This window comes from Platalea leucorodia (genome assembly GCF_965183815.1).
Source record: "Platalea leucorodia genome assembly, chromosome: 6".
Lineage (NCBI taxonomy): Eukaryota > Metazoa > Chordata > Aves > Pelecaniformes > Threskiornithidae > Platalea > Platalea leucorodia.
The window spans coordinates 67,940,616-67,953,772 of NC_138828.1; the positions used below are offsets into that span (position 1 = coordinate 67,940,616).

At 38.0% G+C, this 13,157-nt stretch overlaps 1 protein-coding gene across 8 annotated transcripts in view; it reads left to right on the forward strand.

Moving 5' to 3' along the window:
* Window positions 1-13,157, forward strand: part of KCNIP4 (potassium voltage-gated channel interacting protein 4) — a gene marked incomplete at both ends in the record, with an annotated part of 467,162 nt that overhangs the window by 415,900 nt on the left and 38,105 nt on the right. For 7 of the 8 annotated variants that reach the window (XM_082315067.1, XM_082315072.1, XM_082315071.1 and 4 more), the window contains one exon: window positions 1,001-1,125. In XM_082315067.1, coding sequence (XP_082171193.1) covers window positions 1,001-1,125 — 125 coding nt within the window. The remainder of the gene's footprint in view (window positions 1-1,000; window positions 1,126-13,157) is intronic. The other variant, XM_082315068.1, reaches the window with a different exon arrangement.

Sequence of the window (13,157 nt, forward strand, 5' to 3'; positions counted from 1 at the left end):
TGCAGAGTCACACACTCTGATGAAATATGTATCTTCAGCATTGTAGAAGTGACAATTATGCATGTTTGTTTTCTCTCACGTTACATTTCTATAGTTGGTATAACTCTTAAACCAGAATAAGGCAGTGATTTGATTAAATTAGTCTGGAGTACTACATAAACTATGTTTAATGCTGGGAGTACTTAAAAACAGATGCACACATTCATATTTTTGATCAGGTATATGGCTGGCAGCCCACATAAGAAATACATACTGTAAGTTTCTTTAGCTATTTCATCGAACTTTCACTTTTACAACTCTACCTGGAAAAAAATGCATTGCTATTTCGCATTCTTTTATGGCTGCACTCAGCTGTAAGCCTTGAATGTGTATATCTACATTCTTATTCACCTAATGATGAGGTCACTAAAATACTCATGTTCCCCACTTAGGCTGCTCGCCATGAATCATGATGTTGCCCCGAAGTGTTTGTTATACAGTACTCAAAGTAAGGTGTACTGTTGAATATGCAACCTCAATCTCACACACTTTCCAAAGCACAACTTCACGGTAAAAGGAGAACACTGAGAATCCCAGTCTGATACAGTGAATTCACATCCATTAACTAACCAAGGGAAAATTTCCAGTATTCTGGAGTTGCTAAAGTTTTATAAAGTTGTTTTCTTTGCTCAGAGAGTCATAGAAACAGAAAAGTCATTCTGAATGTGTCATGCATGCCCTTGCAGAATGTTGGCTGTCCAGTTTATTGCTGTTTGTACTGATGTGATAATATCCAGACTGCTGGATCATCACTGCTGTTCCATGTTCTGTGCAGCCACTGAAGCAGACAGATACCCTTTCCCTATGAGTTCAAAATGAACATGCCATTTGTCTTTAAAGCTGTAAATGCCGTTCTTTAAAAGAATGTCATTTAACTTTCTTTTTTTTCTGCAAGGCTTAGATATTTCTACATCCTATATTTCTTGTTGAGCTTTCCTTCTCTCTCTCTTGTGTTCTGCAGACACTGTAGAAGATGAAATGGAAATGGCCACAGTACGACATAGACCTGAAGCTCTTGAACTGCTGGAAGCACAGAGTAAATTCACAAAGAAGGAACTTCAGATCTTATATAGAGGTTTCAAGAACGTAAGCACTTCCTTTTTGAATTTACCATCTGTTTACAGGATAGGCCACTGCAATCTCAGCAGTATAAGAATGATTGGCAATGGAGCTCATGGGATTCAGTAGCTAAATACTGCATGTCTGGTCAGGTGAGGAAATAATCACTCTGCAACAACTGGGCCTTGTAACGACCAAAAGATGCAGACAAATTAGAAAGCACGCAGAAGAGAATAATTATAACTTAGTATAGAATCATAGAATCATTAAGGTTGGAAAAGACCCTTAAGATCATCAAGTCCAACCGTTAACCTATCATTGCCAAGTCCACAACTAAACCATGTTCTCCAGCACCACGTCTACCCTTCTTTTAAATACCTCCAGGGATGGAGACTCAACCACTTCCCTCGGCAGCCTGTTCCAATGCCTGACTGCCCTTTCGGTGAAGCAGTTTCTTCCTACTATCCAACCTAAACTTCCCCTGGCACAGCTTGAGGCTGTTTCCTCTCGTCCTATCGCTTGTTACTAGGGAGAAGAGACCGACCCCCACCTTGCTACAACCTCCTTTCAGGTAGTTGTAGAGAGCAATAAGGTCTCCCCTCAGCCTCCTCTTCTCCACACTAAACAACCCCAGCTCCCTCAGCCGCTCCTCATAAGACTTGTGCTCTAGACCCTTCACCAACTTCGTTGCCCTTCTTTGGACATGCTCCAGCACCTCGATGTCCTTCTTGGAGTGAGGGGCCCAAAACTGAACACAGTACTCAAGGTGCGGCCTCACCAGTGCCGAGTACAGGGTCACTATCACCTCCCTGGTCCTGTTGGCCACACTATTCTTGATACAAGCCAGCATGCCCTTGGCCCTCTTGGCCACCTGAGCACACTGCTGGCTCATATTCAGCTGGCTGTCAACCAAGACCCCCAGGTCCTTTTCTGCCAGGCAGCTCTCCAGCCACTCCTCCCCCAGCCTGTAGCGTTGCATGGTATAGTAGGACTTTGTTCAAGGACAGATTGAAAATTGTGTTGAAGTTGTTTGTCTACAGATGAAATAATGAGAGAGAACGTAAGTCCTGAAGAATTTGGTTAGTGAGAAGAAAGATTTTGATTTTTGTGTTCACAATAGCTATCACAAGAAGTAATTGGCATAAATTGCGCTAGAGGAATTTTTTGTTAGGTGGACAGCAGTAGACAACTTCTTCAGTCCTTTCTAGCTCCCCAAGTATATAAATTTGTCCGATCCCTTTACTAGGAGTCATTATTTGTGATTTTTCTTTGCTGATATATGTGCCGTATTGGCAGGTCCAATGTTTTTAGTTGGCAGGGATCCCCGCTGAGGACCCCAGTGCATGAGTGCAGTCTGCCTCCTTTTCCAGTGTGTACTTGCTGTCCTGTGGTGCTGGGCTTGGTGCTGGCATGTAAGACACCCATGGTTAGTATAGCAGAGAAATAAGACACAAAAAGATTTTACTAAGTATTACTAAATTCTGGCTCTATACCAAAAGTAAGATCTGCACCTGATTTTACTAATACCATTAAAAAAAAAGCTGGTTTCTTAAAAAAATAGCCTTTTTCTCTCTGTTTTATTCTACTGTCTTTCATGTGATTAACACTTCTATAGGATATTGTATGCCATTAACATTGGACAGAAAATATCTGATATTAATGGAATATTAATGAAAATATCTGAAAACTTGAATAATTACAATTGCTTGCAAATCATGAGTGTGTAATGTTAATCTACGTACTCAGTTGTGAGTACTGCAACTGTACAGGTGCTAAGTCTCCTGCTGAGCTGGAGGTAAAGATAAATTTAATTGATTTTAGTTTGAACTTTTATTTTAAACTTTTGATTTAATTTTTCTTTCACCCTTACAAAAGGGCCACCTTCTTGCCCTTGGCATTTACCACTCAAGTGAAATTGTGTAACAAAGTATAATAATGCTAAAAACACAATGAAGCTCAACTATGGAATCAGAGAGAATATTTTCAATAGCTTGTACAAGAAGTGTAAATCTTACAGAATTCTTAGTTATCGTGTATTTTGTAATGAAAGCAAGCCATGCAAATGGATGTTTTAAAACTACATTTTTATCGAAAGCCTACAATACAAGTAAAATAGAGAGTTACTTAATGTGTCCTGTCTGTATATCATCCTCAGTTCCAGAATATATATAATGTTGGCATGTTAGTGATTAACAGTGATTGCTCTTAAAAGCTTTTCATTTCCTCAGGGTACCAGAGAACATTCCCCTGCTAATGACAGTATTCCCTAGGTATTGGAAATCATGAACTAAAGTCCCTAATTATCTAACGCAAAAAAGGTGCAAAGTATGGTGGATAAAATAAGCCTTCTCTCTATTTCTCTAAGAATAATTATTTTTAGAGTCTCAGAAGTTAAGGACCTTGATAATTGTCTGCATAAAATGAGGTAGAAAAAAAGAGAATAGGTTATAAGAAAATATTTTAATTGATTACTGTTTTACCATTTTTTGAAAAAAGGAATTCCAGCTCTTCATATGCTTTTGTGTTCTAAGACATAAGTTCTACTTACATCAAAGCAGTGTCAATGGTAATACATGGTAATACATCTTTATTTAGGTGTTTCATTTCCTTATCAGTACATGATAATTCAAGACATGCGTGTATAAATATCTTTGACTATTTAAAGCTAATGAACATGAACTTCAGGGGGGTTGTGTTCAATATAATTGCAAAATTATCAATTGCTTTCAAAAATGCTGTAAAGCATGCCTAGGGCTGGTGACTGTTATAAAAATAAATCAATTTAAAGCAGTAGTCTTTAGCCCAAGCATTAGATGTCAGAAATGAAGGATTTCAAAACTTTCAGTTGAGTTGGGGTTTGTTTTGTTTCTCATATTTATCAGTGTCTACTGTAAAATGTTCTACAGTTCTATGAGCAGCTTGCCTATGTGGATTAGTTCATCTTTGCTGTCACATATCTAGCTTTTACCAAATACGGTTTGAGCGGCTTTGGTGGGTGCTGATATAGGATGGCATTAAAGTTCCTCCCGTGGTCTGCACTTCGATGGTCTCCTTAGATGGTCCCCCTGACAGTGCTCAATCATCCACTTCTGCCTGCCACAGACCGCCCTTCTTGCTCCCCTTCTTTCTGATCCAGCTTAACTCCATCCTGCCAATATCTCCACCCCTGTGTGCTTCATGTGTGTGCTTCATGCATCAATATATACTGGGGGCCACCCAGCTCGAGAGCAGCTTTGCAGAAAAGGACCTGGGGGTCCTGGTGGAAGCTAGGTTGAGCGTGAGCCAGCAACGTGCCCTGGTGGCAAAGAAGGAAAATGTTATCCTGGGCTGCATTAGGCAAAGTATTGCCAGCAGGTCGAGGGAGGTGATTCTTCCACTCTACTCAGCACTGGTGAGGCCACACCTGGAACACTGTGTCCAGTTCCGGGCTCCCCAGTACAGGAGAGACATGGACATACTGTCCATGAAGGGTCACAAAGATGACTAAAGGGACTGGCATGTCTCTTCTATGAGGAAAGGCTGAGAGAGCTAGAACTGATCAGCCTGGAGAAGAGAAGGCTCAGGGGGGATCTCATCAATGTGTGTGTATGTTATCATGTATATCAATACCTGAAGGGAGGGTGTAAAGAAGATGGAGCCAGGCTCTTTTCAGTGGTGCCCAGTGACAGAATCAGAGGCAATGGGCACAAACAGAAACACAGGAGGTTCCTTCTCACCATCAGGAAATACTGTGTCACTGTGAAGGTAACTGAGCACTGGCACAGGTTGACCAGGGAGGTTGTGGAGTCTGCCTCCTTGAAGATATCCAAAAGCATTCTGGACGTGATCCTGGGCAACCTGCTCTAGGTGGTCCTGCTTGAGCAAGGCTGTGGAACTAGATGACCTCTGGAGGTCCCTGCCAACTTCAGCCATTCTGTGATATTCTGTTTAATCATTCTACTAGGAAGGAAACTCCACTGAAAAAATTTAATGAAACACACAGGCACACATCTTTAACATGACACCATCAAAACTTGTGCAGATCCTACCTCTGTGCTTTATTCTTTTCACCTTATGTTTGCCTGTCTTACTAGCTCTTCAACAATTTAACTATATAAAGCAAGATATGTTAAGGCATGAATTTAAGTTGCTGTAGCTCTGCTGACATTATACTCCTGTTTGTTAGACTAAATTTACAACCTGCCGCAGCACGGTAGTATCAGCATTGCACTGTGCACTGGCAGGAGCTCAAAAGAACTGTAGTGCAGACTGGGGTCCTAAAGGCAATGTAGCCAATATCGACTGGCATGGTCACTACATGTGCTCTGGTTAATTCAACAGAATTATGTCCTATATATGGATTTTTGCTGTATTTGTGTCACCAATGAACTATAGAATAACTACTGCTATATGAGCACTGGATGTTTGGAATCAACATGCAGTAGTTAAGCTGGTTCAACCATATCAGTTAAACTAGTTACTGCTTGCTAGTCTAGGAGTGAATGTTGGTTTCAGGCAGCATTTTCCCATCTGTAAATCTACAGATTGCCTGTCTCTTTACAGAAGGAACACAGAGCAACTCTTACATAGAGCCTAAAAAAATCAGAGATTTTCAATCGTTAAACTGTAATACCACCAGAAGATAAAGTATCTGTAATAGTGCAAATATTAATAACCTTAATGAATGCAAAACTTTAAGCTTTAGAAAGGACAAGACTCCATACCTACTATGGTGATAGTATATATAAGTTCAAAACTGATATTTCTTTCTGAAGAACTTGGGTATCTCTAAATTATAATAATGCTTCAGGCGTGTCAGAAAATAATGAATAAGCAAAGTGAAATTTTTTTCTGTATATTTTCAACAGTCTTTCTAGTATACACATTTTTCCCCTCTGTCTTTATGCAAGCATGGCAGGAAGAAATAGGTCCCAGACATGATAAAGAAAAAACAATTAATGAAACAGAAGAAATGCAGTATTCAGTCCCTTTATATCAGTATCCTGTTTTCAAGAGTGGCCAGATAAGGGAAAGAATATAAGAATAAGGGGAATTTAGAGTGATAATTCCCCTAACATAATACTGTTCTGTCACCTTGCACTCTGCTACTGAAATACTTCCTGTGCTGAGTTGTAACTGCATCTTTGTATTTTACATACTTTAACCAAAGTTTCTACCATAAACTGTGATAATTACTTTTTGAACCTACCAGGGTATTTTGACATTCACAGTATCCTGTGGGAAATTAGCTCCATACCTAATTATGCCTTCTGTGAAAAATAATTCATTTCTGTGTCAAACCTGCTGCCTTTTATTTTAACAAGGTATCTATAGTATTTCTGCTATGAGAAAATAAGTAACCATTACCATTACTTCTCCAAGACATTCACTATCTTACAGACCTCTAACACATTTCCTATTTAGTCCCTTCTTTTCCTAACGGAAAAGTTTTTGTCTATATAATCTCACTCCAACCTGCTGATTTCCCTGAATCCTGCCTAGTTCTAGGATATCTGTTCTGAGATAGGGATGACCAGAACTTCTCACAGCTTATGTCCAGTTATTTATTATTTATGACTTCAAATTACATACATATAGTTCTGACTGACTTCAGATGAGAAAGCAGCAAGTACTCCTGTATTTCTGTAGTTTTCATGATTACAAAGTTTGATTGATTATGTGGTTTTTACTTCTACAAAAATAAAAATGTAAACCTCTAAAGATATTTTCATCAATTTGATTTTCCAGTCTAGCCAAATTACACACCAAATCCAGCAAAAAATAATTCAAGCAGAAGGAGCATAGGGTCTCAGATAGCATCTCTCTGTGTATGTACACACCTGAAAGCTTCAGAGAGTCTCAGATCACACTGTAGTATAGCTGATGCTCTAGGAAGCAAGAAGTAGAGGATAACTGCAGGAAAGACTCAAAGAGTATTGAAATCTCTATCTTGGCAATGGCTTTTTTGGTAGTAGTCAAGGTCAACATTTAAAATACAAGAGGAGATACACTAAAGCGAACATAAGGAGGTGGGATAAGCACCTTCAGATGACCTAATAACTACTACAAGGAAAAGCACCAATGGTAATTTAGCCATTTTAAAGCTTCTATACTATCCTTGAAAAATGAGCTTAACGGAAGTCCTAAGCCCTCCCCAGGCTCAAAAGCTTGTCCCCAGCACTCTGGTTTTACAGTGTTCCTGCACTCTTGTTGATGAATTGTTGCTCAGCCGCCATCACAGTGGGACCTCTCCAATTTGTATTTGGCTTCTTGTCATCCCATTTCTTGTAAATTGGAATTTTGATTGCTGTGGTCATTAACCTTTCAAACCAATGGCTCTGTGGCCGTCCTAGTACAAGTGGTGCTTCACAATAAATCGCACAGACTATCAAGCATGCACTCAACATGCGGGTTTTCTTTCTCTTTTGTCCATTGGTAGGTCTCTTACAGTTTTGAAAATGTCCCTGAGCTATGGCACATTTCCGTTTTAAAAATACTTAGATAATACTTTTGCTGCACAAAAGATGTTCTCATGCTAAACTTAAATGATAATGATCTCTTAATTTTCGTTGCTTATTCTCATCAAAAATTCTGTTGAATTCTGTGTTGGGAAATTACTAGACTATCCCAGAAAAGTGAAAGGATTTTTGATGAACATTGATCTTACCCAGCTGCATATCAGAGAAAGTTTAAATTGAAGTCATGCTGCATAAAAATGTCCCTGGATACATACTGTAGCTTTAAATAGGCAGCTCCATGCTTGTGACATTTATTGGGAAAACAACATTTCTAAGATACCTTTCTTCCCTATTGCTGTTAGCAAATGAGGGAAACAATGACAGTGAGATAATAACTCTGATAATGCTGCAGCTCAAAGATAGGTTGCCCCATCACACTACCCATCCATGTAAGAATACATTTGTGCATAATGCATAATATGCTAATTTATTCAAAGATTTTTCCATTTCAATTATGGTTTGATGAAAGCATTGTATGTTGCATTTGTGAGTCTCGCAAAAAGATTAATGAAAGCTCATTTTACAGGTTATAAAGCTCATTTATTGATTGGCTAGAGCATTTGGGGTTTGCATGATAAAACACAACTATTTTCATTGTCCTTTTCTGGAAAATTCCTTTCTGTTGTTTGTTCTTCTGTTAGTCTCTTACAGAAAAAAGTAAGTGAGGAGAAAATTCTTGCTTTATCTAATTAAGTATATTTCCAATCTAATGAGCAGGAAATAAAAACATATGGCTCATGTCATGTGGGTTTATCCGTCTAAAGTATATCGACATATGCAACTGTAAGAATATTCATAGGATATTTTTGATAAATTGGACTAGATAACCTCCAGATGTCTCTTCCAGTGAACAGTTCCATCAGTTTGTGATCTGAACTTCCTACATTCAGATTAGACAAGTAATTTAATAAACAAGATTAGTTAATTGTTTGAAACTAATTGCTATTTCTGTATTGCGTACAGCAGCCCAATCCCCTTAAAACCTCAATACACTTACAGTATGAATTTTCACATTCTTAGTTGTAAAAAGTCTCCAGAAATAAATAAAATATGCATACATACTTACTGTGGCAATTTAGGTTGTTGTTTGGTATGGCTTTGCATCTAGGTAATGTTGACACTGACATTAAAAAAGAATTTGGGATCACTGAGACACAGAATCTTATGTCATCATTAACATTATCTGACAGCGAAGTCAAAGTTTTGATGCTGATCTTCAAACACCAGTTCTAGAACTCATATGACAAGTGCTCATATTATGTTCTTAAAGCTCTCTAAAATTATCTGTGCTAGGTCCAGTGGTACGGTGTATAAAACTTAAGCTTACCACGAGCTCTCGTTACAGTCAGTTTATTCAGAGATAGAGCCTATGAACTGCAATTAAGAATGCCTTCAGGACGGCAAGGAAGCCACTTATATATATTTATTTGAATTTATATCCCTCTGCAAAGCTTGTGGATCTAAATATTAGGCACTTTCATGACCTACAGTGATCTGCTGAGAATAGGTGCTTGAAAGAAAAAGGTAGCTTTATCCACATTTAGTATAACATCCTGGTAGTTAGAGCATTTTCCCATGTAATGAGAGTTTTAAAAAGTGAAAGAAGAATTATAAATTTGATAAAAGTAATTGGAACTTCGAAGAGGAAAATTGAGTTGGTGCACTGAATAAAAATAATTTTCACTGTATAAATTGTTTCTCTACTCCTGCAATTTTTTGTTTAATGATGAAGGTGGAGGTTAGGTATATACTGTGCATTTTGCAGTATATGCACTAATTTGTGAAAAAAACGAAACATCTCAATGTAATTTTGAGGGTACTGAAGTTAAAGTTTTCAGGCTGGTTTAACTTTTCTTATACATTTGTATGCATGATGTTCTAGGAACACTAAATATATTTGTTTTGCTTATTGTAATTGCAAATTACTTGTTAAGAAAGGAGGTATGATAGATGTATATCAGCGTCCTACACATGAATGACTTTCATGGTTATTCTGTTTGCACAGCCTCTGATATATGTCTAGTAGAGATGTACAGTTCTGTCTTTCACTTCTGTCTTTCAAATGTAGTTTCTAAGATAATCAATATTTTGATTAGAATTTATTTAGTACAAATGGAAAGTGTGTCCACTTGCATTGTATTTGTCAGACACTAAAAGCTGACAAGGGACATAGGCATTTGACTATAAAAGCGACTTAAAAAGTGAATGATGCAGAGAGTTTGAATACCTCTGTGATGATCCAGAGATTTTGAAAGTCCATTCCATTTTGTTTCCTTCCTTACTTAATCTTTTCCACCTGTTCTAAAGCATGACAAGGGGCAAAGACAACCTAATCCTCTTAGTTTATATCTCTGGAACACTGTGTATTATGAAACAGAAGGTTTCACACTACAAGAAATAACACTTTACCTTGGATCAGCTATACCTGAGTCATCAGTGTTCCCCATCTCACAGTCAATAGGATGACTTCAGTTCGTTGTGATCCCGTTCAGTTCTACACTGACTCCATGTGTTTTTATTGTAATGAATAAATGCAGATTCAAGATTAATACAGGCCAGAAGAGAGAGAGAAAAAAGAGAAAGTGAGCATAACAGACAATGGCACTAGTGCAAGAGTATTTTGCCCCTCACATCAGTCCTCCACAGCTTGTTCCTGCAGATGAGGTGGCTCAGAGCTTAAATATGCTTTTCACCCTCCCTCACAGAGTCTTAGGACAGCAAGGAAGGTTTCATTTCACCAGCAGTCAGTGCAGTTGCTTCTCCCTCAAGATTTGATGACTGTCTGTAGAAGTCCTTGGGTTACACAGAATGTAATCTTAGTAAGAGCGGGATCTTTCCAGATGCAGCCTTTCTTTCTGAACAAACAGAAAAGAAGAGAGCCTGGAAGAAAAACATAGGTCAGTTAAAGGTTCCCACCTAGCTCTCCTGGCTAACATGAAACAACACCAAAACTATTTGACCTATATCCTTCTGTGACTCTGAATATCAAACAAGGGATGGATTGCTCTACTGGGTAACAGTGCATGAAACACGTCCATTGTGCTGAAAGTTTTTACAGAGGTGCTGATCCCTCTGCACAAACAGTATAAGAACAGCAGTGTTATGGACACAAAGAGGATGTATATACAAAGAAGCATCAACAACTTGTCTTTTCAAATAGACACAGTGATGGCACCTGGACGGGTTGTGCCTCATGCATATAGGCCTGTTAAATTTGTAACATAGAAATGCTAATAAAATAGAAAAAAATAAAGGAAGTTCTGAAGCTTCCTAGAAAATCAGCTTGTAATAATTCAAACTGAAAATCAACAACTCCCCATGCTAGAAAACTCCTCCTTAATAAACTAAACAATAGACAACTGCAGAATGAAACTCCAAGCAAGTAAACCTAGGAGCTGGATATCATGTCTGCTGTCAAGAGACAGATTTCTGAAAATCATCTTTTTCTATCTAGAGAGAGTTTCTGAAGACATCTATAATGCACATAACTCAAACCTCTGTTTTTCAAAATAGAGATCTTATTTACCAGTTGTGCTTCGGATCAATTGTTTTCTCAATTTTAGATGACTGAAGAAAAAACTTTTTTTAAAAAAAAACCTTGCCAAGTCAGAATTTTGTTGTTATGTTTCAAAAGGACTGACATTCATTTACTAGGGGCTTAGAGGGAACTTTTCCATATTTCAAACAAGGTTATGTGAAAATCTTTTAACAAACTGAGCAGTAAATAATGCTTACGTTCATCATATATTTCCTTCAGGAGTTAGTCAAGAACCATAAACTTTTCAAATATAAGAGTAAAAATAATTTGGAGTTACAGTTTGACAGACCTAGTGTATAGTTGTCAGTTGTCACAAATTTACAGACCTTAATGTGTTCAGTGGAGATATTCGTTTCAATTAGTCTCACAGTTGCTGGCAGAGATTGAAATCTTCTTTTTGAAAGTTAATAATGAAGTCAGTCCGTACACTTCTATTCATCTCATGACTTACTGCTGTTCATGGAGATACTTCACGTCGTGTTCACTAGGGAAAACCTGTCATCTAGCATACCAAGGACTGTCTTCATAATAGTGATTGCTTACTTCTGAATTATCTCTGAAAAATGTAGATGTCAAGTCGTTAATTAAGCAGCATACAAAAAGCGTGCGATTTTAAGCACCCAGTATCAATAATAGTGCAGAGCACCAAATGCCTCTAAAGTTCTTCTTTATTCTAAAAAAGTCAGTATTATATTTTGGTGGAATTGTATTGCTCTGTGTGCTTGTCTGTCCCTCCTGTTTGAAAATGGCAGTATCCTGTCCCGTGCTCTGGTGTGCTCTCAGCGTGCCATCAGTCATGCCAGGCTGACACTTGATGCATGGTATATACCTTCAGCTCTTCCAGCCAGCTGCCCAGTGTAACTCATCTGCTGGTAGAGTTGTTTTCTGCCACAGAGCTTTCATGTGTGTCCGTATGTAATATCTGAGGAATATAAATGCTTATGTACTAGAGTATGAGCAGCAAGATATCTTCTTTGGCTACAACTCACTGCAGCTACTTTTTGCTGCGACTGGACTGTTACAAAGCTTGGTACTTGAGTTATGTGAAATTGTTGGATTTTTATTTCTGGGTAATCACTAATATTAGAGAAGTAAAATGTGGTGCAGTGCACCACTGATGAGGTTGTAATTTAAAAATATAGTGAGTAGACATCTCTTATTCTCCTTTTCCCCACCTGTCCCCTTTTCCTCACAAGGTGGGATGAATACTAATTGTAACTGCTATAAACACTGGACGTTGTAACACACACGTTAGGATAAAATGTTTTAGTGAGCCAGTTCATCATTTGAGAAAATAGTGTTCAAAAGATCCCTCTACTTGGATTTCTTCCTACTGGTTTTCTTACTTTTAAAGAGTTTTTATATAAAACATGATAATTCCGTATTAAATCCTGTACTAAGTTATCTCCCTGTTACACTGCAATTCAGAGACACAAAGTGGACACACATTTTTTCAGGTGGGTGTCCTAAGCCTGCAAAATGAGAGGGGAGGGAAAAAATACATCTTCTGACAATACTTCTGGATGGTGCAGTTCAACTGTTTGGGTCCTGATTACTTCAAAATTTTACAGACAAAATCTTATTTGTGCTGGACTCAGGGATCTGTTCTGGATCCCAGGAATTTCCAAGTAATTTTGGATCTTTATAATTTTTTCTTGTTTAAATTCCTGATCCGTTTAAACAAAATCAGCAATGTGTAGGTTTTGTCAGAAAGCAATGAAACTGTCAAAAGTCCTTTCTTGATTTCTGATTTGAATTTCTTTAGATCTACGTCTGAGCTAAAAATAAATACTGATAAATCTTCAAATAAAACAGCAAATCACAAGTATCAGAGCATGAAGGTCAAGTCTTTTAGTGTCATGGAAGTTTATTACAAGTTTTGGGCCAACCTGCATTTACCTTTGACTGAAAGTCTAAAATACAGTATCTAACACAGCCAATATTCTTTAGATCAGCTGGACATTTCCGCAGTTGCTCTTCACTCTGATTATGTGAATGATTCTCATGCTAACTTTCAAGTAAGG